This window comes from Emydura macquarii, unplaced genomic scaffold, assembly GCF_026122565.2.
Source record: "Emydura macquarii macquarii isolate MOO-44397 ecotype Brisbane River unplaced genomic scaffold, CSIRO-AGI_Emac_v2 contig_1390, whole genome shotgun sequence".
Classification (NCBI taxonomy): Eukaryota; Metazoa; Chordata; order Testudines; family Chelidae; genus Emydura; species Emydura macquarii.
The window spans coordinates 11,616,182-11,642,150 of record NW_027131527.1 but is presented as its reverse complement, the minus strand read 5'-3'; the positions used below and the strand labels follow the sequence as shown (position 1 = coordinate 11,642,150).

The window sequence follows — 25,969 nt, the reverse complement described above, 5'->3', positions numbered from 1 at the left end:
AGCCAGTCCTCTAGATACAGAAACACTTGTACCTGTTGTCTCCTTAAGAAGGCAGTGACAGCCGCCATACACTTGAAGGGCCACTGACAGGTCAAAGGGGAGGACTGTAAACTGATGAGTGTGGATTACTACCAATCTGAGGAACCTTCTGGAGGATGGGGGGGAAGGGAGGGGTGGAAGGGGAATAGAGGCTGTCTGCCACAATGTTTTGGGGGTATTCTGAATGGTTTTAATGAGGGGCAGTGCCACCCATTGTGCTAAGGTGTCCACCATAGGGTCCACTGATTCTACCACTACTTCTGCTTGGATTGCTAAATTCTGTGCCCTCTTCCCAATAAATTATGGTGAGCCCTGTTGTCCACTGGGGATGGCATGGTAGAAGTCCCTGCAATGACCTTGTTGGGGAAGGATGAGGAGGATACCCTGGGTGGGATTGGGCCTTCCTGACCCTGCACCGGGTTAGCATGCTTGGTGCTGGGGTCAGGCCCAATATCCGACTCCCCACCGTACTTCGTGCCAGCCTCAGCCCTGATCTCAATGTCTGCCTTGTGCTGGGCAGTATCTAGTGTTCCCCATGTGACCAGAGACCCCATTTATCAGCAGCAACCAAGTGGGAACTCCTAGAGTAAGACCCCAGGGCCTGGTGGTATGTCCATGGGGTCCAAAAGGGCCATTGTGCATGCATCTGCCACTGTGCTGGCCAAGGTCCCATGAAGGTCCCCTTCTCCTTGTAGCGGTGCCACTCTGACCAGTGCTAACTACGCTTGGAGGTGTATGACTCCACCTCAGAGTCCAATGACACAGTGTGGGAACTGTGCTGGAGAGCATTGCAAAGGGGAAGGCAACCGGTACCACATCATGAGAGGCCTGCCTCTAGATAGCACTGCCCTTCACTGCAGTGCCAAAGGTCTTAATTCCGGCACACTCGGTTGTGGGGGGAGACTGCTATGCCGTCATGGCTATCAGGCTCCTAGCCACCTCAAAAGTATCAGGTATGGAAGGGAATTCCAACTCTCCCACCTAACTCTCCCCTTAGGGTTGAGTTCACTGACACCAGACTTGATGGAGCCCTCTGGGTCCAAAGTCAACAGTGTCACCTCCAGTGGGGGTAGGTTTCGGATGCCCCGGTACATGGCATGCACCCTTAGTGCTGTCTTCACTGTGGGCAAATGCCCTCTATCCCCCTTTTTATGCCTCTTGGGAGGTGTGGGAGTGGTGCCGGGGTTCTCTCGGTGCTGAGTTCAATTTTGGCACCATAGAGTCTCTAATAAAGGCCGGCACACTCTGCACCAAGGTGCTGGGTCAGAGTGGCCTGAGGCCAGTTGGGGACGGAGAACTGCTTTTATGAGGAGGTGTTTAAGTCTAACATTCTTCTCCTTCTTGGTCCTAGGATTTGCAGGGGATTCCATTCTACAGCAATTAGTCTGGTGGAATTCCTACAGGCACTTCAGGCAGCATTCATAGGGATCACCCTTTGGCATAAGTTGATGGCAGGTCCCACACAGTTGGATTCCTTGGGACCGAGGCATGTGCCAATTCCCAGGTGGAAGGAAGACAGTGGAAGAAAACCACCCCAAGAGAACTACTAACAACTAATTATACTCTAATGACAGGAAGCGCAGTAGAAGACCACTGGGGACACTCTTGCCGAAGCAAGAGAAGGTAGAAGCTCCAACGATCATCAAGGGCGGTAAGAAGGAACTAAAGAGATGGTGGGTCGATGCGGCCCTATATACGGTACCATAGAGACGTGACTCCAGGAGGTGTGCCTACATCAAACTGAGGGGTACCCGCTAGGGAAAAAACCTACTTGTTTTACTTTGATTATAAATCATCAGTGCTGTATAAGTTCAGTAAAGTGTGTGCTTCTAGGAAGTTAAAACAGGCTCGAGTGTTTTATTGTCTCTGTAAAGGCACCCTCTCTGTGAGGATCCAGTGAGAGGGACTGGTCTTTGCCATGACACAATTTGGGGTGAATTCAGGCCTGGAAGGGTACCAGAGTCAGCATACAAGGAACACCCAGGCTGGGAAAAGACAGGATCAGGCTCGCGGGCTGCAGGCAGACTAATAGGGTCAGAGCTCTGGACCATAGCTACATAGCCACAAGACACCCAAGGATACAAGGCAGATGGTGACCACAGCCCTTTGTGAGTTGAGTGAACCCCAAAATGTCACTACTTTTAGAATTTAAGCTTCTGAGGACAGGAACTGATTCCTATATTCTGGGCAGCACTCAGCATGCTGGCAGTGCTATAAAACATCAATAAAGAAAGGAAACTTGTAAAACTATGCAACTTTTCTAATGAAGTAGTATCTATTTAATGCTTCAGCATAATGAGATTTTAGTTTCTACAGAATCCTTTATGGGACAGAATACCACCTTTTATTAAGGTCTTCTGGCATAGTCTTACTGGTTCTGAAAATAATCACTTAAAATAAGCAATATTGGAAAAACTTTCAATGCTAATAAAATCTAAATTAATCCAAACAATTTCAGCACTCTAAAAGCAATTATATGGAAAAGAAACTTGTTAACAAAAAACCCACCTGTTAATAATAATGAAACTGCAGTAGCCCAATAAAGAGGAAAAATTAAAACTTTTATTGCATGCTTTGAAGTAAGTCCTAGGACACGTGGTGCTTGCACATGTTGAATTAAGAACCCTTCTGTTCTTAAGCATGTTCTTCTGTTCTGGCATTTTGATACTGATGCCAAGAGGGAAATCTGAAGAATACTTCAAGCTAAATGTTACCCATATTTAACAAACTAAACAGAACTATCAAGATGATGGGTGACTACATTACTTCCTCATTCTGACTTTATTCTAGGAGTTAGGTATCTAAACTGGGCATCAGTTCCCCTTGTAAATAATATTACAGTCACCAGATGGCATTATTGCAGATTGTATTATATGTTCTGTTTATCTGACTGTATAAATGCAAGCAGCACCATCCCCATCTTTCTCATTTGTAGCTGAAATCTGCATCTGGATGAAATCACCTGAGAAACAACCAAAATAAGACTAAAATGACATTGGTAAGAAAAGGGAAATAATTTGAATAAGATGTCCACTCTAACAGCACAACGTAGCCTAGCCGATGGCCCACTAGACTAGGACTCAGGAGATCTGGGTTCCAGTCCTGGATCTGCCACTGGCCTGTTGGTTGACCTTAGGCAAGTGAGTTCACCCCTGTCCTCCAGTTTCCCCATCTGTAAAATAGGGATAATGATACTGACCTCCTATGAGATCTACTGATTAAAAGCACTATATAAGAGCAAGGTATTAAATTAACTTCTTATAATCAAAGCATCTGCCCTCACATTGCTAAATTAGTCAGCAGCCTTGGAATTATTTCAGAATCTTCATTGCTGTTGCATACTCAAACAGCCATGGTGGCAAAAACAAACCAAACAGCCAACCAGCCTTACTTTCATCCATAACTGGTCAGAAGATTGTGCTCATTTTTCAGGCACAGACTTGACTAGTGTAATCCCATGCATTTATGACCTTGAGTCTTGATTACTGCAACTCATCTAGGAATGAAGCCTCACTCTGAAAAAATCTCCAGTGATAAAAAATGCAGCAGTACATTAACAAACGTGACCATGGATATATCACTTTGTTGCTCTGCTCTCTCCACTTCCTTCCCATTGAATACAGGCCCTAGTTCAAGTTCTTTGTCTGGATATTGAAAGCCCTTCAAAGGCTGGCCCTACCCAGCTGAGAGAGAATCTTTCCCACCATCACCTCCCACAAATAGCTAGATTCTACTGGAACAACCTGTTGACTAATGTGGGAGATTCACAAGTGCAGGAGACAGAATTTTCACAAGAACTAGACCTTGATCATGGCACTCACTCCTAAAAGAACAATTATCAAGACCTCACCACTTGTGGAGATAAATGCAAAATTAAATGTATTCAATTTAACTTTGCCACAATAAGTTGATCACAAACTCATACCACACCCATTCTCACAAACAAACCTATAAACTAATCAAGCTCTCTCATATACAGGCTGCCAAGGCATAGTGATCATTATTTCCAATAATAAGTATAAGGAAAGTGCTCAAACACAGCTGGGATGGAGCCAATAAAAGTATCTAGATAGAATTCAGATTACTATCACTTCTATTTCTCATCATTGCTGCTTATTGTACGTACAGCATGATGAAATGCTACATGAACACCTGTAGTATGAGACAGCAATAGTTGTTTATTCAAACTAATAGCCTGCCACTGAGGAGCAAAAACTGAATGGCAGCAAATACGAAGCATGCCTATCTGATCAAGGTCAGTGTTTTGCTGTACTGTCTTTGGGGAGCAGGATGAAGAGAACTGAACTATTATTAAGTGGCAAGTTATCACAGTGTAGGGGATTGCTGAAATAAATGTACAGCTATTTGGGGAAAAAAAAAAAAAGAAATTGCCATCACCTCTCATTCCTCATAAGCCCCATGCATTTTCTTCACATCCCTATTTATATAAGATTAAAGGTTATTCCTATGATTCATCTGGTAAAGATAGCAAAGGCTTAACAAAATCTAGCAAGAAAAAAAAAAACCAAATAGGATCTGGAATGCAGAAAACCACAGATTTCAAAACAATCTAAAAATCTAAGAGCAAAATACACAAAATTCTGCAAAATATAAGGATGACCATAGATAATGTTCCATGTACTCTGTGGGAAACTGGACCTAAATTCCGCATTAAGATCCTCCGGTTTCCACACTAGGCAGATTAAAAATGCAAGATGTTATTAAATAAGGAAATGAATGATATCAAAACATACTATGCTTATTGTATTAAAATTATTTTACTGTCATGTTTTCAGTGTGATAAGATTTTTCTATAGATAACTATATAACTACACTGTAGAAGTTTGCTGGGGGAAGATGGAGATTTGGGCAACTGGGAAGGGGGCATTCATTTTTATACTATTTTTATTATGGTAGCACTTTGTATATGTCTACACTGTGCTGTAATCCCAGGCTCACACTCAGGTTTGAGCCCAGATCTCCCTACCATCCATACACAAATCCATCTGACTCAAGTTAGCAAGCACTCAGGACCCAGTCCTAGGACCCACCTAGGGGGGTGGGTCTGAGCCTGAGTCCTGCTGAAACTCGGGTTCAAGCCCTGTCATTTTACAGGTGGACACAGCTCAAGCCCCAGACGTGAGTGAGAAGGTTCACATAGTGCAGCATGGATGCATTAGCATCGTTGAGAGACCCACATTCAGAAATTGTAAACAGGTTTACAATGCAGCACAGACATTCAGGCATGGGCTTGGAAACACTATCCACAAGTCTGGGTCCACAGTACAGTGCAGACATACCTTCAGAGGCCTTGGTCAAGACCCCTTTTTCCCTAGGTGCTGAACAAATGTCCCTGTCCTGAAGCACTTACAATCTAAAAAGAGAAGAGAGAGGAGGAACAGAATAGAACAGAAACAAAGTTTTCAGAATGACAGGCACATCATGTTAGTTCCATTATTTTTTGCTCGCAAAGTCAAAAAGTGGAGAGGCAATAATAAAAATATGCATATTTATATATTATATGACTGATTCTGATAAACCAAGCAGCAGTGAAAGAGTTATTGGTATTATTTAAAATCATTTCCCAGGTTCACAGTTGGTTCATCATAGAGTGTGAATGGGAAGTTCATCACTTCTCACCAGTATTTACAATCCGTCTGCAGACAGCTCTGCATTTAGTCAAATTTTTTAAGATTATCTTCTCAAACAAGCTTATTTCTGGAGCACAATTCCACATCAAAGGGTGAACTTTGTAGCTTGGAATCACAACACACAGGACCCTACCCATAAATAGCACTTTTACAGTCCCACAGGCTGAGCTGAAGGGTGATGGGAAAGGGGTGACTGTCACGCACCTGGAATAGCCTGTTGTGGTGCTGCACAGGTATTGAGATGGTATATCAGTGGAGTCAAGGTCAACAATGTTGTTTGAAGTCACCATTATGACTTCAAACATGCAAGTGTCCATCCATATGCTGTCTTCACTTGTCTTTTGTCCCCTGTCCCAGTGCAACTCAGCTTTTTTGTGTACTTCTCAACCTCCAAAATGTATAGGCCCAAAGCAATTGTTCACAAGTTTTTTGTGTGTGCATGTGCACGCAACTGTGGTATTACAACTGAAAATTATACTTTTACAATTTTTTATTGCAATAAATGTCACTGCATGTAAGTTTAGATTTATTCTAGTGCATTTTGCTTCCATTTCAGTAATAAAACAGTGAACATTCATAATTCTTTCCTTATACATGGGCTTCCATTAGCCTGTTCACAATGCCTCAAGAGTTAGATTTGCTCATTCAAATTCATAATAGAGGCAAATTAGACATATCCCCTTTGTGGTGTTCAGACTCCCTCTGCTGGACTGGCACAGCACCACACTGACCAAGATTTATCCTGCTTCCATAAAACAGAGCAAGAGCAGCTTTAGATTCGCTGCTTTCCACAAGAGAGCTTTGGAATGTGAAAATTTCTTCTACGAACTACTCAGAACTTCAAATTAATGGGATTTTCAGTAATTGGAGCCTGTTGATAAACTATTTCAGGCAGCCTGAGGATCTTGTGTGCTGAGTACATTCTTTAAAGCTCCTTTAGTGTGTGTTTCAAAATAAGGCCTAGCCCAGACCACCATTTTAGCAGCCTGTCTGCCTCAACAGACTATACCCTCCTTGATGAAGATCAGAGAAGTAAGAGATACAAAAGACATGAGCTGAGATACTTAAAGCAGACTATGGGATGAAGATGTAGCAACCTGCATGGAACCTGGAGTAGCACAGATTGCAGAAAGGAAGACTTTGGAAGGGGCACTATTAAGTCAGTCTATATGCTCATTGCTAGAATGATAGCTGCAGTTGCAGTATTTCTGTAAATAGTTCTCTTAATAAAGAGCCAGTTTAGTTTTAGAAATATGGGATCCTCTCCTGGTATTACCCAGCACACAGTATACAAAACAGACACACGTTCCATTATAATGAACGGAAGATGGTGTGTCCAAATCCTCATTGTTGGGATCTTATCCATCTCCCTAATGACTGAGGATTGCTCCCTGCAATACATTCACTGTGTCCAGTCTAACTGAGCAAACTCAATCAATAACTGAGTATTCACTACTTTCCTCACAAAAATTATTCTGGTGAAAGGTTAGGGAAGAAAGCTTTTTTCTGCTGTTCATCCTGTTTTCCTCCCCCAGACTCAAGTGTTTGGTGAGCCTCTATGTACACAGCAATAGTTTTCCTTAAAGCAATCAGTCTTTCATTCTTCTTGCCTTTCAGTTTCCTTCCTCGTAAAGAAGTACCCAGAACCGTTCACACTATTATAGATGTGATCACATCAAAACACAGGAAGGACTAAACCACCCTTGCCAGTGACACACTGCTTCTGTTTATAAAGTGGACCATCTTGTGGTGGCTTCCCCACAGGACTGAGATACAGCTTGATTATTTTATGTTTGTGAATGCTTTCAGATCTTCACATGGTAACACCTTAGAAGTCCAAGGTAAATTATTCTCACAGATGTTTCACTCCTACCCACAGTCACCACCTTAGTAGTTTTTGATTGATTTTAAGTTAACTAACTTTCCTGATGTATTTATGAGGGCTCCATTTTCTTCCCCAGTTATAGATTTAATTTCTTCTTGAATCTATAGCAGTTGTTACTAAACATGCATTCTGAAAAAAGTTAGGACAGGTTTCACACAAACTGACTTTTCCGCTCCTCAGTCCATTATGGAAGCATAGTGTGCATAATCTTTAGTTTTAAAATTCAACAGAGACACATACTGTGTATTGTGTAAACTGTACAAAGGTAAAAGTATGAACATTTATTTTTACTAACAGAAGAATTTTAGCCAGTGAAGCTTTTATTAAAGTCTACTGTAATTTCATTAGGTTGCTCATAAGAATGTTTTTTTTTTTTTGTCCTTGTTAAATAAAACCTGACACTTATTGAAAAAGGCAAGAAATATTTACTTATTTTTTTATTCACTTTGTGTGTGTGTTTAATGTAAATTAATTAGTGTCTGTCTTAGTTTATAGTTCTTCACTTTTTAAAAAAAAGATTAAAAATATTAAGATGTTGCATATACTATTTAATCTTAATTGAAATAAAACAACAGGGGGAGAGTTTTTGCATGCTATTTTAATGGTTAAGAATGTTGCACTAGTTTGGCTTCAAATAACCAAAAAACAGACAAGTGATAAAAGCACCAACTTACGTTGTTTTTTAAAAACAAAACAAATTTCAGGAGTTTTAATGCATTTTTCAAGAGAGCCATGTGAGTTCCATGTAGGTTATTTATACATATTGTGGCACTGATTCTTTTAACAGGTATTTATTTACCCAGGGTATCTAGGTATAAAATCAGTTGGCTAAAATTCTCCAGTCTAGCAATAAAAACAATTTTTTTTAAAATAACGTTTTCTGAAAAGATGCACCGAAGTATGAATTCTCATACTTCATATTATTTAAATATGTTGCCATTGACAAAGATGCCAAGTCAACTTTTAATTTAGATCCCTGGTAATTTATTAACACACACACACACACACACACACGAAGGCAATACCTCAACCACTATCATCAAAACAAGAACTGTCCTGCCCCTTACAATTTAAGCTAATATATCAATATTTAGTTATCCATTCTTCTAGAGGGCTATTTCGATTTTAGAAGGAATTACACAAAGTATGAAAGAAGTCAAATTCAATTAAAGGAGACAATTTAAAATGGTAGCATTTTCTCCATGTAAAGGCATTATATGCCATCCACTGGCCTGGTATCCAAATCATACATTTTAATACACTGCATTTGTTATTTAAAAAGTAGCATATATATTAATCCGGAGATAAAAACAGTTAAAGGAACACAAATGATGTACATTAAAACAGGCCCATATATTTTCATATAAATCCCACAGCCCCTACCAACACTGTAGAGGGTTTCTATTGCTTTCTTAATTCATCTGAACTACTATATATTGTGAGGCTTTAATAGGAGCAGACTTGGGGGACAAAATTACAATTGGAAGGGAAAAGAAAGTTATGACAAGTAAAAAAATTCAAGCTCTTTTTTAAAAAAAATCTTTACTTGCAAAATTAAGCCGCATGCTATTTTATGATTTATATTTGAATTTAAAAAGACTAATTAGACTGAAATAAAAATAAAATCCTAAAAATGGCAATTCTATAAATAAGGAAAATTTTGATTTCACTAGACTTCAATGAAAAAACATTTGGTAATTAAATACTTGCTACTGTCCATTAAGTTGATGAACTTTATTAGGGTTAAAACTATAACAAAGTTCATCCTAAAACATCTTGCAATGCAAAATTATTTTCACTCAAGGAGTGTCTAAATAAATTGAATGCTATGAATTACAAGCAATCTTCAGAAGCAGACTCACATTCATAAAACTTTATACATCTTTTTAGAACTAAGATATTTATACTACTAAAAATCAAACATGCATCACTTCCATACACTCCGATATCATGATTTATATTACATTATGTAACAACATTCTTCTAAACAGCAGCAGTTTTATCATACATTTGCTCCATTTTCTTTGGATTTTTGATCTTTATCTTCATTCTTTACAATATCCTATAAAAAGGGAAGAAAAGGCAGTAGTGTAAGTTCTGTTAGCAATATCCCTAAGCTAACTTGGAAACCAATTTAAAGGCTCTGTAAACGTAAATGAAAACAAGATGCACTGTTTTAACACACACTTGACGGTTTAACAAGTTAAGAAAAGTATTATTTCTATGCTGCAACACACAATTCCTTCCTGAAAAATTAAAGGGACCATAGATTAAGCTAGAAACAAACTTAGATCTTGTAAAAATAAACATTTTCAAATATCAAAGACAAAGAAATATTTAAATGACTTGTTGTATATTCCCATTGACATTTAAAAAATCCCCAAAATACATGCAGTGCAAATATTTGCAAACCAAACCCTGTTACATCATGACAGTACATGAGAATCTGAAAGTGAAACAGACTAAACTGGCTTGTTTATTTTCATTGTTCAAAGTAAGTAAGATGTAAAAACTAAACAAGCATGAACAATAAAAAGCAAACTGGATTCTTGAAATTAAGTTTTAATGATCTAAGACGCTGTTTTTAACATGTTAATTACATTTAAAAAAAAAACAAATTTCTTTGACTGACTGCGTCCATTAAGTTACTGATCATCTTCCTCTCATGTGTAAATAGGAGATTCATAGGTCGGCATTACATCTAATCTGCAGCTTCTGAAAGCCCTACCACAGAGACATTTACTGTAGTGAAAATTATGGAGAAACTACAATCTCTTCATGGATAAAGTTGAAGCTAGCTTTCCTTCATAAGTCTGACTTTGTGCACTGTCCTCATCTTCAAAACTAAAATTCTCCTGAAATTTCATTTATGATTTTATGGCAGAGTAGAATTTTTCTGATAGTCAAACCAATCTGGCAGGTTTCCTAATCTTTATTTTTCCTGGACTCTTGCAAGATGCCATATGGTGCCATCAAATCAACATACAGCTGAAAGCAAGGAACTCTTAAGTTTGAATACCATCTCTGCCACTAAATGTCAGTAATAGCCTACGTTTATTCAAGCATTATTTAGTTAGGTAAATAATATCACCCCAAATATAAGTACAGTGAAACTGATGCTTAAAGATATAAGCTACTTGCCAAGGCCACAAAAGTAATTATTGTCACAAACAGGATTAGACTTGGATCACCCAGAATCCTATGCCTTATTCACCATGCCAGAATGTCTCCTATGCAAGTCTCTGTGTCTGTTTCCCCTGTAAAATGGACATACTCTACCTATCTACGTCACAGGGATTCCCATAATATGATCCTTTTGCTCAACACAGGTGTTATATGGGATAGATTTCAACCAGTAGGTAGTAATATGAAGGCAGAGTTATGGTGATTTTAGATTCCTGAATTGTTAATTTTCACAGTTATGGTTACACCTAAAAAAAAAAAAGTTTCCTGGCTTTCACATTTTTTTTTTTAAAAACTACACCACACTATTAATATTTTTCCCCTTAAATGGCCAATATATATTTAGATCCTGAGCTACCGATTAATAGGTGTGTGTGTGTCTGGGAATATATTCTGAAAAGTTATTTTAAAATACTTAGTTTATAATTACATACAATAATTAAAAGGAAGTTAAAAGGTTCTAACCTTTTTAAGAACATTCTGTATTTCATCCATAACGGTGGCTAAATTTTTGATTGTCTTATTCAGCTGGCCTTCAAATTGCAAATTGGAATCTTCTGAGGTCTTCAAATTCTCTTGTAGTTGGTTAACATCCTTTTTTACTTCTTTAAGCTCTGCAGACAGGCTTTTGTTAGAATTCTCCAAATGTAATATGGTCTTTTCATCTTCATCTGAAAAAACAATCTGAAGTCATTATACCTTATACTTTGCCTCTTACTATTCCTTTCTGCATCCTAAAAAAATCAATACAAAGTTTTAAAGATAGTATTAAGCATGGTTAACATTAGCACTAATAAAATGTGATAATTAATATTAAAGCTCCCTTGCACTTTGGGTAGTAAAATAATCTCTATGGCTTGGTATACACTGCCGCCAACGGTGGATGGGAGATATGCAGGCTACATTACATAGCTTTCATATCTCCCGTTGACATACTTATGTTGATGTACCGCAGTGTCTTCATGGTGCTGCATCAATGGGAGACGTCCTCCTACCGATGCAGCCTTAGTCCTTTTGGGGAGGTGGATTACCATCGTTGGCCAGAGACGCCATCTGGGATCAACTGAGTGGGTCTACACGACCTGCTCAACCCACTGCATTGATCGCTGCGGGCTCTGCGCTAAGACATACCTTATGTCATACTGCTCCAAATGGGGCTATAAATAATTCACTCTCCAGAAAAAGTCCTCATATAAAGTGACTAATTTTTTATGTGATTCAATATTGACCTCTGACCTTGTTTGTTGTTCTTTGTGTAATATGGATTTGCACTTAATTTGATCAGAAAAGGCAAACACCACAAAGGGCTAACGTGGCTAACAATGGTACTTGAACCTATGATTTGCCAATCAAAAGCATCAGGGGTGCAAGTTTAAAGTGTATGAGAGATATAGAGAGGGAAATAGAATTTAATAATGCATTATTGTTTAACATTGGGTTATAACACTCAAACATTATATAATCTGGTTTATCTACTATATATATATGTAGTATTTTATAATGAATATTTCCAAACAAGTCACGATACATCTTCAAAGTACATTCTCAAACCTGTTTTCTCTTCCAACAACTGAAGTTTTTGTTCTATTTCAGCCCGCACTCTTTCACTCTTCTCTAGTTTCTGCAAGAGGCTCCCTACATCCACCATTGCTCCATTGTATACAATTAGGCCAACATTTTCTTCTGTACTCTTGGATTCCTGTTTTATAGTAGGGGATGGTAGTAGCAATCTGTTTCCTAAATTAAATTAAGTAATGTTACAAAATATGTAAAACCATCAAAATGTTCATTTTCAACTGATCGGAACACTTAGGGCTAGTCTACACTAGAAGCGCTACAGTGGCGCAGCTGCACCAACTCAGCTGACGGGAGAGCTTTCTGCCATCAGCATAATTACTCCACCTTCACAAGAGGTGGAAGCTATGTCCTGCCAACACAGTGCCAGTGCCAACAGCATTTAGGTCACTGTAACCTGCGTCACTCTGAGGGGTGGCTTTTTCACACCCCCAAGCAACGTAAGTTATATCGTTTTAAGCAGTAGTGTAAATCTGTCTTAAGTATTACCAATCTCGCGCCTTCTGACGTGTTCAAAACCTTCTAAAAAGACCCAAATCTTAAATATTGAAGAACCAAGGTGAATGTGCGCTCTCTGCATATGTAGGGAGGGGATAAAAAGCAGGTAGAGTCAGGTAGGGGACCTGAAGAAAGCAAATGTTGCTTGCATGGCATTCTTCCCACTCTCCCCTTTTACTGAAAGCGGGTTGTGTGAATTGGACTCCGTGCTAAGGGAGAGAGGTAGAGGAGCTGCTCTTCTGCAGTATCATTCCTCACAAACACATTCCCCCCAGGTAAGTAATGGTGATAATCATCAAGCTCACCCACTTCCCTGTTCCAATATACGGGATTTACACAGTAAACATAGCAGGTGCATGGGGAGCTAGAAGCCCTGTGTTCTACAAACTGCCCAAGAGCTATGTGGACCTCACAAGATCTGCTGGTTTGAAGGGCTGAACTTGTAACTTTTGCAAGGGAATACATATTTTACCCACTCCTATCTCTGTAATAGGGTAGTGATTTTATGATAAAGTTTTGCAACCAAGCAAATAAATATTAACTACCTAACATATCTTCCTGCAGGGCTTCAGACTCTTCCTGATTTTCTTCATCTTTTGAGGTATCAGTTAATCTTCTGTAAAAGCAAGATTCTCGAAGTACTACCTTATTAAGTAGTTTCTTAACCTAAAATATAGCAAAGGAGATCAATAACATGTTACCTTGTTGAATAATTCTATAATAGTTTCATATATCTAGAATAGTATTTTAAAAACAAATATTTGGTTTATTTAAAATGTTAAATGTAAGTGATTGCATTAAAATGTAAAAAGCTAATTGACTGCAACTTTAAACAAGTCGGGGAAAATTAATATTTATAGCAACGTTAACTTGCCCACATTGTATATATGTAGTTTTTAAAAAAGCATTACTTTGGCTCTATGTATATATTCTGTACAGAATGCCATACAAAAGAAACTGCATTAAAAGATCATGAAGGTCGCAAAACGATGCATTCAAAAGTCAGGAAGCAACAAAGTTACAGTTGCATGTGCACTCTGCCTTCTTGTGTGTATACATTATGAAACAACTTTTAAATATATGATATGATTGTATACTTTTTTTATAGCATTCCTGCTTCATTGCAAAATATATTTCTATATAATTATGAAACAGAACCTGAGCACGTGAAAGATGTAATCCAAGTGTATACAGTATCTCCTCCATGTCCTTTTCAAGAAGGTATCCACAATGACTTTGATCAAAATAAACGAAAGCCATCAGAAGATCCCTGTTAACTGTGATCATCTGTGTCTTATCTTTTTCCTATAGAGAATACATTGTATATTAATTAGAAAGTTATAACATCAATATTTCCCATTCTTTATAAACAATGAATAGTGTGCTTGGATTAACCAAGTAATTTCCCTCTACCAATGTTACCATTTACTTTGAGTCAAAAGTTACTACTATTGCCAGTATTTTATACATTAAGCTCATAAGTGTAATATAGCTTTATTTAGTATGACATGATCTCTCATACAAGCTATATCCCAAAAAGCTTAACAGAATTGAAGCACAGAAGACAATATTTGTATGACAGTATGTAAACAGGAAAATATTCTGTTTCCTTTTGCTCAGGCTAGCATGGCTCTATCAAATGACTTAAACACTCCCTCAGCAATGGTATATAAATGTGCTCATAGACAATGTCCCCTCAAAAACAGTCCCAAATTTTTTAATTGACAATTATTTTCAAAACAGAATTCCCATATCTATGATGAACAAACATCAGAGTCACACAAGATCCTGAAACTGGTCTGCAGTTCTGTAGGCATGCTTACCATTGTTCTTACATCTCCTTATCTTAAGAGGAGAAAAGGGATATGATTAAAAATCTGTTTTATTTTCTGATTTTTGATAAATAAATCCTAGACTCATTTTATTATGCCTAATTTTCATTGTTCTGAACCTGAAGTGTGAAGAACCATGGTTATTTCTGAGGAAAAGGCTCTCTTTTTGTCTATGAGGAGACTTCCAAAAGAATTCCAGACATTATAATGGAAAAATTATAGCTTATAGCCTAATGTTTTGTTGCATTAAAATAACATTGATTTACTGAGACATGAACATGGAAACAGCCTCTAAAAGAGGAACCAATTTGGGATTAAATCACAGAAACTTCAAAGGTCCACAAGGAAATTTAAATGGCATGAATGCATGGGTTGGACTAGGCCACACTGCTTCCAACCCTCTTTAATAGATTGAGGCAGTTTCACTGGATTTCTGCCTGCCTCGTATTGGCACCTAACAAAGTCAGACCAGCTGTCTCTTTTGTTCATAGGCAGGATTTATCCACAAGTTTTTCAGGCTAATGGGTATCCCACCCAAGAAAGTTTATTAAAAGATAAAATTTAAATGCCTTTTGTGAGAATTTAGAAGAAAACATTTAAAAATTAGTCATCAGAAGTACTCCCCTATAACTTATTAAGATGCAAAGTTTCAGGCTAAAAGAAAAGTTTTCAAGGGAAATGAATAAGTAAAGGAGCAACCTTAAACTGGTACTACTTTAAAATTAAGGCTACATATAGTTATAAAATATGCATTAAGTACTTTATCTTTAGAAGATCTCTCTTTGCAATGTCTGTTTCCCTCTCTTCTATCATCTCGCTTGTTCATTTCCTCATCATCCCGGTCTAAAAAACAAAAATCCCATTCAGCATATTCACAGTGAATTAGAGTCCAGAACCACTATTTCAAATGCTTGTGTATGATTTTTAAAAGAAAATATAGTTTGCACAAATTTTTTCAAATTATGACATTCTCTTCCTAAATATGAAATTGAAAAGTAAAGTGTCATTTAGCAAGATTGTATTTTAAATACAATTTTGGTTTCTCTACACCCCCCCCCCCCGCTTTTGGCTTACTTTTACACAACACATGCAAATCTGTCAATTTTACTTCAATATATTTTTCAAATTGTCATATGTAGGTTCTCTTTTCACATGGAAAGCTAGATGATGTCAGATAAGCTAACTTTAATATAGTTCAAGCACCACTAAGTGAGTGAGTAAATACCACAGAAAGTCACGCAACTTCCTCTGTTAAGACTGAATTGTCGCTATATGAGGCAGTATTCTTATTTTTTTAGTTATTGTTTCTCTATTAGAAAATAGCATTGTTTACTCTTGAGTATTTTACATAACGGAAAAACATCCCACCCACATAATCAAAATCATGTGTCTAAAAAGACTAAGATTCAAAAAAGTTATATCCTAATAACTCACCCAAATGAGAGGAAAGGGGGAGAAGAGAAGATATTTTACTTCTTGGTTGTGACGGTTAGGTTCTCAAAAATGACAATAGTACATCACTTGTATCACCACACAAGTTATTAAAAGCTTTTTAATAGGGCTATCAATTGCAGTTAACGCATGCGATCGACTCAAAACAAATTAACGCTATTTTTTTGGGGGGTGGGGTGGGGGGGGACACGACGGGACACACGACAAGCATTAATATCACACCAGTGCACTATACTGAGGAGGGTGCCTCTGCGTGCCTCCAGGGCACCCTGTTATTCCCACCACCTCCCCCACCACCCTAGGGAGCCACCCCTGGTCAAGCTGCTCTGGACCAGGAGCCTCCTGTCTGCTGTGCTGAGCAGGGGGAAGGGCTGATGTCGGGATGCCCCATTCCCGCCGCCCGCATACCCAGTCTCCACTGAGCAGAGGTGGGAAGACAGGGAACCTGTCTGTGCTGCTGTCTCTGGGTCAGGAGTGAGAGCTGGTGGCTGTTGCTGCTGTCTGAACAAGTGTTCAGGCTGGTGAGTGCTTGGCTTAAAGAGACAGTGTGCTGACGCCCTCTCCGCCCAACACACACACTTCCTCTGAACATTCAAAAATATTTAAATAAATGGTATTCTATTATTGTTTAAAAGTATGATTAAAACTGTAAAGAGCACTGTAGAGCCGTGCCTTGGGCCCAGTTCTTGAGGCCCTGGGATCACTTCCCCCTCCAAACTTTAATTAATTTATTTTTTAAAAAAGGGGGTTTTTGCTTTCATTATGAAGAAAACTTTGAAAATCTGACCCAAGTGTAAACCTGCTGCAATGGTGTTTGCGCAAATCTGCTAGCAGCCTGACACTAGCTCTGAAGTGTAAACTGTGAACTGCCCCATGGGTGTTCACACCAAGACCCACTAATCTGAGGAACGCTGACAACACCTCTTCAGCTAAGGAGCGAGTGTTTGTAAAGCCCTGCATGGATACAAAATTTGTAACCATATCCAATCAGAGATCGGCAAAAGTGGTCTGCGGATATAAAAACAGATATCTGCAGATTTGCGGTGCTCTATGTATGGGCAAAAGAGTACAGTATGTCCAGCCCACTTATCTCCTGCATCTAAGGGTAGGGAGAACAGAGCCACTACTGCTGCTCCTGGAAAATGGAGGATGTCCCATTCCACTGTCCCTACTTCTTTGGGAGGAGATGGACCCAGAAACCATCAGCCCAAGTGGAGGTGATGTAAGACAGAACCATAACCCCAACCCTAATTCTTAGTTTATAGTGTGCCAGGGCCCCTGGATTGTGATAATTTGGCCCAAGTATAAAAATACAGGCCAATATTTTCAAACTGGGGTGCATAAAATTAGGCACTTCACAATGGGGCTTCAATCCTGATTTTGACCACGCAGAATTATAATACAAAATAATAGTAATATTATAGTGTCTAATTATACTAATACTTCTAATTTTATATTTTTGAATTCTAAGGCTCAAGTTTGAAAAGCATGTCCAGAGACAGCACAAAAAAGTTGAAGAAACTAAAAACTTTTACACAACATACCATCATCCTCATCTTCAGCATCTTCTGCTTCCATTGGATCATATTCTTCCTGATTATTGTCATCTTCAGTTTCTTCTTCATCTTTAGTTTCATCTTTCCTTTTATCTTCCCTCTGTAATGAAAATGCCTAAAAATTAAGCAATCCCAAACTGGGCAACAGCAAAAGGAAAAATTTTCACCAGCATTACTTTATAACCTTAATATATTATGTATAGTCATCCAAATTATTATGTCCAGTGAATTTAAGTCATTTTTACAAAAAATAGCTGAATGATGTTTTAAGCATTTTAAGACCCTTAAGAGAAAATGTATAATTGTAGAGTTCTTAAAGATTAAAAACTACATATATGAGTGAGCTTGATTCAAACAAATCATGTATGTTTACATAAACTAATTGCAGACCTTCCTCTCTTCTTTATCTTCCTTTTTATCTTTATCATCTCCAGATTTTCTCCTCTTAGGTTTTGGATCATCATTTTCATCATCTTTTTCTTCTTTTTTATCTTTTCTCTCTTCTTTCTTGCTCTTTTTGTCTTTTTTGTCCTCTCTCTCTGGAAGGGATATCAGTGCTTTGTAGATTCTGACACCAAAATCCCTTTGAAGCATTTCATTGAATAGTTCTGCAAACAACGAAACCTGCATCCAAAAACACGAGAAAGAGCTGGTGAAGAGAAGTATGATATTCTTTTAAAAATATAGTTATATTTGCGTTTAAGTAAACGATGAGGCTGCTACCCTATTAAAATTCATATCACATTAGTTGAAAACATGACACTGTATCAGAGTAGTATACAATATATCTAAAAATATCTAAATAAAAATACCAGTTTGTTTGAATATGGCCATCTGAAAAAGGAAAGTTATAAAAGAAATGTTTTGTCATTTTATATTGCAGCTCTCAGGTCCGAGATTAATTTTTATTTCGCAATATAAATTAAAACAAATACTTGTATAAAGTGCTAGGAGGCAGATATCATGACTTGCTATTGCAACCAATACTTAATTTAAGCTACACCAGCTCCTAAAATTAAGAATGATGCACAGCATAAGAACTTGGAGAGTGAGGTGGGGTTGAGAGGGAATGAAAAAACTGGGCATAATTAAAAACAAGTTAATTGCAGAAAGTAAACTATTTCCGCACAGAAATGAAGGACACAATACTGCCCTATCGCACCCTAAAAGAAAACAGTACTAGCATTTAAAACAAGTGAATACAACTGTATTTTTAAAATACAGATTTACGAAGCACAACACAATAATAAACACAAATCAGTTAAAAACCATGAATTAGTTAGTCCCCCATTATGCTTCTGGTGTTTAGAGCAGCGACGAAGCTCCTCCACTCATCTGTTTCTGGTCTTTCAATGGTTCCCCAGCTGTGCCCCAGGTTTTTCAGCTCATCTTCCACAGCTCTTTGCCTTGTTGTTTTAATTGATAGCATCTAATCTTTGCTGTGATCTGAGCTAGCTTCCATTTCATACATTGCCCGTACATTCCAAAAACCAAGTTTGGTGTCTGTCTTTGTGTTGAGCACTTCAGTCTTCAAGCCAGTGGCTTCCTTTTGGCTTTTACCACTGGCAGTCATACAGGTCATTGACTCCTGAAGGCCATCACACATAGTAATGGTTGATTCCTCCGCTGCTGTTTCCGTAATATATTTTGTTTTTCACAAGGTTGTTAGCCCTATGCCTAACCCCCAACCTGGAGGACCAGGGTGTCTTTTTGTCTGGCTCCTCCTCCCACGGATCATCAATCACATGGTTGAACCTACCAGGAGCAAAAAAGCCCCCACCAATACAGACTCTGGGAATTGTTAGGGCACACAAGGCACAGACACCAAGGGACAGAAAAAGCTATGGGCAGTCAATTCACATATCTACTTCACAGAAAGCTTTTGTACATAATTTAGATACTGTAAGATTGGCTACCAATATTAATTTAATTTGACTCAAAAGCAGGCTTGTGAATTAGTCCACATAGCAAGATGTGACTGAATATTAAAAATAGGGGTTGTATGAAAGCTTGTGCCAAGAAAATAGCACCAGTTGGCCAGTCAAAAACAGAAGCCTAAGAAAAATTAAGATACATCAATAACATAAGGAAAATATCAGTAGATTTGATCTTGGAAAATGCTGAAAGGGGAAAGCAGAGACCTGGAAATTATAAACCAGTGACTGAGGTGTGATGGAAGAATACTGGAAAAGGAAAAACAAAATAGTTTAAAGAGGTTTGCAAATGGACAGTGCGCGTAGCAAACCTTATGGGTATCTAAACATGCCATAGCCCTGTAAAGCAATTAACTTATGAATTCTGAACCATATAGATAGATAGAGAGAGAGAGAGAGAGAGAGAGAGAGAGAGAGCAAAAAAAAAAAAAAAAAAAAAAAAACAGATGTCTGAACACGACGTTAGCCATTTAAATAAAACCAAAATAATATTGACCAAGCGTTATCAAACTGTGGTATCTGAAATACCAAGGTATTTCTATACACTAAGGAAAGAAAAAACTACAGTACCTATGATGATGACTATCAGACAGCCACGTATGTTCCATGAACTAATTACGTACCAGAATGTTACGTCTTGCATACTAAACATGTGTTAACACACACGTGTCATATCAACATGTAAGATATGCGTGAATACAGAAAAAACACCCAACTGGCCTTACAGCCTCAGGAAAAAAATTCCATTTGACAGAGAAACAAAGGGAGAAATCGAGAACCTGTGTGTTTCTTTTAGAACTTATAGAGCAGTCATATGGCAGTGATAAGTATGGTATCAATACCTAGACAGTTTTTTTCAGGTATGAACTAAGATTAATCTTCACTTTAAGTTTGTCTGGTTTTGCATTAGTACCTTAATATTTAGAATTTCAGAATATAGTTGATAAAATAAAAACAAGGATTCAGTTGTAACAGTAAGTTATTACATATTTAAAAATCTGCTATACCTTTTCTGCAACAGAATTATAGAGACCTACTGAATAAAAAAAATACTTATTCAATTATTTGGTGTGAAGAGTTGGAATTTCTCAGAACATCATCCAAATATGTAGAACTCACTAAAATTGCATTTCATTACTCTGTATTAGACACAAAATAAACAAATTACCTCAAAAGAATGCTCTTTGTTATCCTCCAATCTGTAATCCAGAAGAACACTAAGAGACATAATACTACAATCAAACTTTCCACTTTTTGCTGCCCAGTTAGGATGTACAATGATTGCTGGTTCATCAGGCAAGATGTATCGTCTCTCTCGTCGTTGACGCTCCATTTCTTCTTGACGTTTCCTTTCTTCTTCCTAAAAATTAAAAACACTTAAGAGATTAAATTTCAAACCATATATTAGCTTTAAATGTTCACCACTTTTCACAGAATGAATAGAAGGCTTAAATGCTGAGAAATTTATTATCAGTTAGAGATTATGGGCCAGTGGCTCCTAGAGAGAGTAGGGATGCTGTACAGTGTCATCCTTGGCTGTAGAAATCCTGATAGCCAGTGCAACATTCCATAGGGCATCTAGGAGCACACAGTGGGGTACATTACTGGTCCTCTGTAAGGAGCAACATACAAACTCCAACTAGTACGATACTAATTGCAGTGTACATGGCTTGATAGATAGAACGGGGCCAAATTATGTCCCTTAGAGATATGCTATGCAAGATGCAAGTTAGCTGACAGTCCAATGGCTCTTTTGAGCAATACAGAGAAATCCTATCATACCTTATTTCTTACACAAGAAGAGTAAAAGCTTCCTACACCACCTTCCCCAAGCTAATACATGCAGCTCAGATTTACACCCTTAGATGGCAAGTGGTGATTTTCATTTGGTTTTTGTATTTTTTTTTTTTTAATAAACAGGGTATCATGTTATATGCAATATATCTAGATACAACTGCTATGGACTAAACAAGGATATAAAAAGATTTGTATTTTATTTGAGAGTGCAGTAAATTCCATCTTGCAGCAAAAAGCACAAATTTAACTTTGAACTGCTAGGCCAAAAACATTACAGTTTTGCACTTCAGAATACTCATGCACAGTCTCTCTGCTTGCTTTTAAATATAGTGCATTACCCAATGTTCCAAGATACTATGTAATTGCTATATGAAGTTCCTCAAATTCAAGTTTAACGAATGAGGTTGTTAATATACTGGTTTTGTGATTCAACATAAAGGAAGGAAGAACGTTGAACTGTCCTCTCTGAGGAAGTTGTCACTTAGTGCAACATCAGTGGCCAAAGACCTGCATCAATCCTCAAAGCAGAAGGTTCCAGCAAAGTTCTCAGGGTTGGCATTAAGGGAAAAGAAGGAGTCACCTTCCAAACAGAGGGACAAGAGTCACTCACAGCACAAAGGTCTTCAACACTATCCCTTCAACACCCTCCTGAGGTCCCTTCCAACTCGAATATTCTATGAACACCAAAGTGCTCCATGGACTTATGGTGCCTCTTTGCTTTTTTTGGGAGTCAGCATTGGGTTTTGGTGTAGAGAAGATTCCTCAATGCTACACTACCTTTTCCAGAGCTGTAGAAAAAGGAACAGAGGCCTCTACCAAAGAACTCAAATGAACCATCAGAGATGGGCCTGTGGAAGTCATAGCACTGACCAATTCCCTTCTCAGAGCAGGCTTCTTCAGTAACAATGATGCCCATGGCAATGAGGGTTTCAGTTTTGCGCAACGAAGTAATTCTTTGGTACTGAAGAGGCAGGCAGCTAGTTTTCTGGTGCCGAGAGAGGCACTTTACAAAGATGCCAAAGTCTCTGGCATCAATGACATCCCACTTGGTCCTTTGCTTAGGAGCATGATCTCAAAGGCTTATGAAAAGGACAGAGATGATAATTCAGCTCTTAAGATCTACTTCACTAGAAAGAGCTGGAACCACGTCTGCATGTTTTTCTTACATGGCTTTTATTATTTGGCACCCATCCATTAAGTACCTTTGGCACCATGGCATAGAAGCAGGGCACAAAGAATAATGCACCAGGAAATGGCTCTCTGACAGACACAGTCAGTCAGTGAGTTTTACTGTCTGAAAGGCATCTCAAAGGAACGGGAATATTCACTGTTAGAAGCCAGATTTTTTTTATTCAGATCAATTGTAACTGCTCTTACTGCTGAGGCCAAAGGCCAAGTAGAGACAATATGTGCAGTACCACAGGGAACAGAAAAAAACAGAAATAAAACTACATTGTGAATTTGGAAACTACCACCACACTACATGATGAAAATTAATAACTACTGATTTGGCCAAAAGTTCAAATTTAATTTTCAAGTCATGGAATGACAGCCCTAAATCTGCAGCTAACAATGGAAAGGAACTGAGGTAGTTGTGGTCCTGTGGTTTTTTATAGGATTAATTCTGAACAAGAAAATTTTTCAAAATGGTTCACTGAAGCTTGTAGCACCAGAAGTACATACCCTATAGGTGGAAAATGTGCAGAACCAAAATACTTAGAATCACCTCAGGAGGTCATCTAGTCCTACCCCCTGCTCAAGGCAGGACTAACCTCAGCTAAATCATCCTAGTCAGGACTTTGTGAAACAGCAGCTTAAAAACCTCTAAGGATGGAGATTCCACCACCTCCCTAGGTAACCCATTCCAGTGCTTCACCACCCTCCTAGTGAAAAGCTTTTTCCTAATAACCAACCTAGACCTCCTCCACTGCAACTGAGACCATTGCTCCTTGTTCTGTCATCTGCCACCATTAAGAACAGCCTTGCTCCATCCTCCCTGGAACGCCCTTTCAGGTAATTAAAGGCTGTAGTTGTTGTAGTGGGGGGCCCAAAACTGGACACAGTACTCCAAATGCGGCCTCACCAATGCCGAATAGAGGGGAATAATCACTTCCCTCGATCTGCTGGCAATGCTCCTACTAATACAGCCCAAAATGCTATTAGCCTTCTAGGCAACCAGGCACACTGATGACTCATATTCAGCTTCTTATCCACTGTAACCCCCAGGTCCTTTTCTGGAAAACTGCTGCCTAAGCCAGTTGGTCCCCAGTCTGTAGCTGTGCATGGGATTCTTCCATCCAAAGTGCAGGACTCTGCACTTGTTCTTGTTGAATCTCATCAGATTTCTTTTGGCCCAATCCTCCAATTTGTCTAGGTTACTCTATCCTATCCCTACCTTCCAGGGTATCTACCACTCCCCCTAGCTTAGTGTCATCTGCAAACTTGCTGAGGGTGCAATCTACCCCATCCTACAGATCATTAATCAAGATGTTGAACAAAACTGGCCCCAGGACCGACCCCTGGGGCACTCCACTTGTTACCAGTTGCACATCAAGCCATTGATCACCACCCGTTGACCCCAATGATCTAGCCAGCTCTCTATCCATTTTATAGTCCAATCATCCAACCCATACTACTTTACTTTTACTTGAACACCCTGCATCTCTTACTATTAAAAAAAAAGTTAAAATCCTACAAAATAAATTTATTCTTCCTGTTCTCTAATTTTTTTTTTTTTTAAATGGTCTGAATAACTTACCGCAGGTATATCTATGGTTATCGAGGGTATATTTTTGAGTTGGATTTACTGAGGTGAAAAATTCAATTGGCTTAGCTTAAGTAAGGTTTCATTACAAGTCAGCAGCTCAAGTTAAAGCAAAAACCCTTTTCTGGACTCCCAACCTGGTTAGTGGAAAATATAAAAATCTTCATTTAACTATTTACCTCTACTGCATTGCATAACGTTTTAAAATTAAACCAAATACATCTAAAAACCAACCTCTTTGTCATCCTCAGATTTCCTATCCTCCTCTTCCTCCTCCTCTTTTTCAGATTTCTCTAACTCCTTCTGTTCTTCTTTTTGTTCTTCTACTTTCAGTTGCTTTGTCAATCGGGCTATCAGTTGGGATTTCAGTCCTTTAGAGCTAAGAGTTCGACTTTCTAATTCCTTGCGAAGGTCGTTTACCTAGTAAATAAAAGTTGCGTAAGTGGTACTGATTGTTGCCATAGCAATATATACAGTCAATAACATTGAAGTCAGAAATAAAAACATTACCAACAATCTATTAGCTAATGAAATCCTTTTTCATCAACATTGGAACAAACTAAACAAAAAATATATTAACGGCAAAACACGTTTTTACATATTTTGTTTCGTCCCCTGATGTGATCCTCCCCCCTTTTCTAGAAGGTATTTTGGTAATAAGCAAAAAGTTGGAGATTTTATTTATCACTATTATATCTACTGTGGAAGAAGTTGTGTTTTATTGTGTCTACTGGAGTATATGTTGTTGTGTATGATATTTAATATGAAAGTTAAATTATGTAAGGGTCCAGAAAAAGATGTAGCATTATTTTTACGTGTGAATAAATCAAAATAAATATATAAATAAAATATTCCCATAGGAAATGTGAATGAAGAACTCTGTCTTTCTAAACTAACCTTCTAAACACAGGAGTAGGAAATCTCACTTGAGTGGAAGTATATAAGCTAGATTACTGTAGACCTTTTACTTTCAGTTAAATAAAATAAATTTAACTGATTTCTTTAAATTGTACTCAGTTCGAAGACTTTCAATGAAATAGTTATGGCTCTATTATTGGAACTATAAACAGACACTAACACACAACTTATATATTGGGATATCACATTTAAAAAGTTGTTTACCTATAAAATTAGGAAGATAAAACACAGAAGCATTGTTTAACTTTAAAAAAACCTCAGTTTTAAAGTTTGAGGGAAGAAATGTGTCAACTTGGGCTCCTGATATCAGTAATGCTCTTAAAGATAAAAATAATACTATATAATTAAAGAAACCTAAAATATTCAACAATTACCTTCATTGTTTTTGGATCCAGTTTGGACCAGTGGGTAGGAGTAGAGATCTCTTTAGCTTCCCCATCATCCTTTTCCTCTTCATCCTGGCAAATAAAATTAAGAAACCATCATTCAGAAAGTTTAAAAGTAATTTATTTATTTTTTAAAATTCTGTTGCTGATCTGTGCAAGGTCACAAATGTTTCAGACAGTCTTCTCCTAAAGTTATTGTTTAGACAAGTCCACATACACACATTCTACCACTTCATAACTGATCACAGTGCCACTCATCAGCCAATAAATGCCATATCTGTGAAACGCAAAAGGGTGATAAACAACACCACAAAGAATGTCAGGATACACAGACACTGCTGGTCTCCGCTAACCATACAGTGTGTGATCTTGCCCCAATTTTCAAACCATCCATTGTCACTCGATTTAGTCAGACCTTTCAATATCCCAAGATGCTGATCAGCCACATGGCCTGAAATTCAAATTTTTCAGACTAATCCTTGTCCAATTTCAAATACCA

The 25,969-nt window shown here is 38.1% G+C and overlaps 1 protein-coding gene across 2 annotated transcripts in view; it reads right to left on the bottom strand.

The window, feature by feature from the left end:
- Positions 1 to 8,153: 8,153 nt before the first annotated feature.
- The window catches only part of CCAR1 (cell division cycle and apoptosis regulator 1), a 40,538-nt gene continuing 22,722 nt past the window's right edge, over positions 8,154 to 25,969 (bottom strand). For both annotated transcript variants that reach the window (XM_067552638.1, XM_067552639.1), the window contains 11 exons: positions 25,459 to 25,542; positions 24,401 to 24,586; positions 20,774 to 20,965; positions 18,062 to 18,295; positions 17,660 to 17,771; positions 15,424 to 15,506; positions 13,990 to 14,136; positions 13,377 to 13,497; positions 12,310 to 12,495; positions 11,224 to 11,429; positions 8,154 to 9,637 (listed from right to left, as the gene is read on the bottom strand). In XM_067552638.1, coding sequence (XP_067408739.1) covers positions 9,578 to 9,637; positions 11,224 to 11,429; positions 12,310 to 12,495; positions 13,377 to 13,497; positions 13,990 to 14,136; positions 15,424 to 15,506; positions 17,660 to 17,771; positions 18,062 to 18,295; positions 20,774 to 20,965; positions 24,401 to 24,586; positions 25,459 to 25,542 — 1,611 coding nt within the window. In that variant the 3' untranslated portion in view covers positions 8,154 to 9,577. The remainder of the gene's footprint in view (positions 9,638 to 11,223; positions 11,430 to 12,309; positions 12,496 to 13,376; positions 13,498 to 13,989; positions 14,137 to 15,423; positions 15,507 to 17,659; positions 17,772 to 18,061; positions 18,296 to 20,773; positions 20,966 to 24,400; positions 24,587 to 25,458; positions 25,543 to 25,969) is intronic.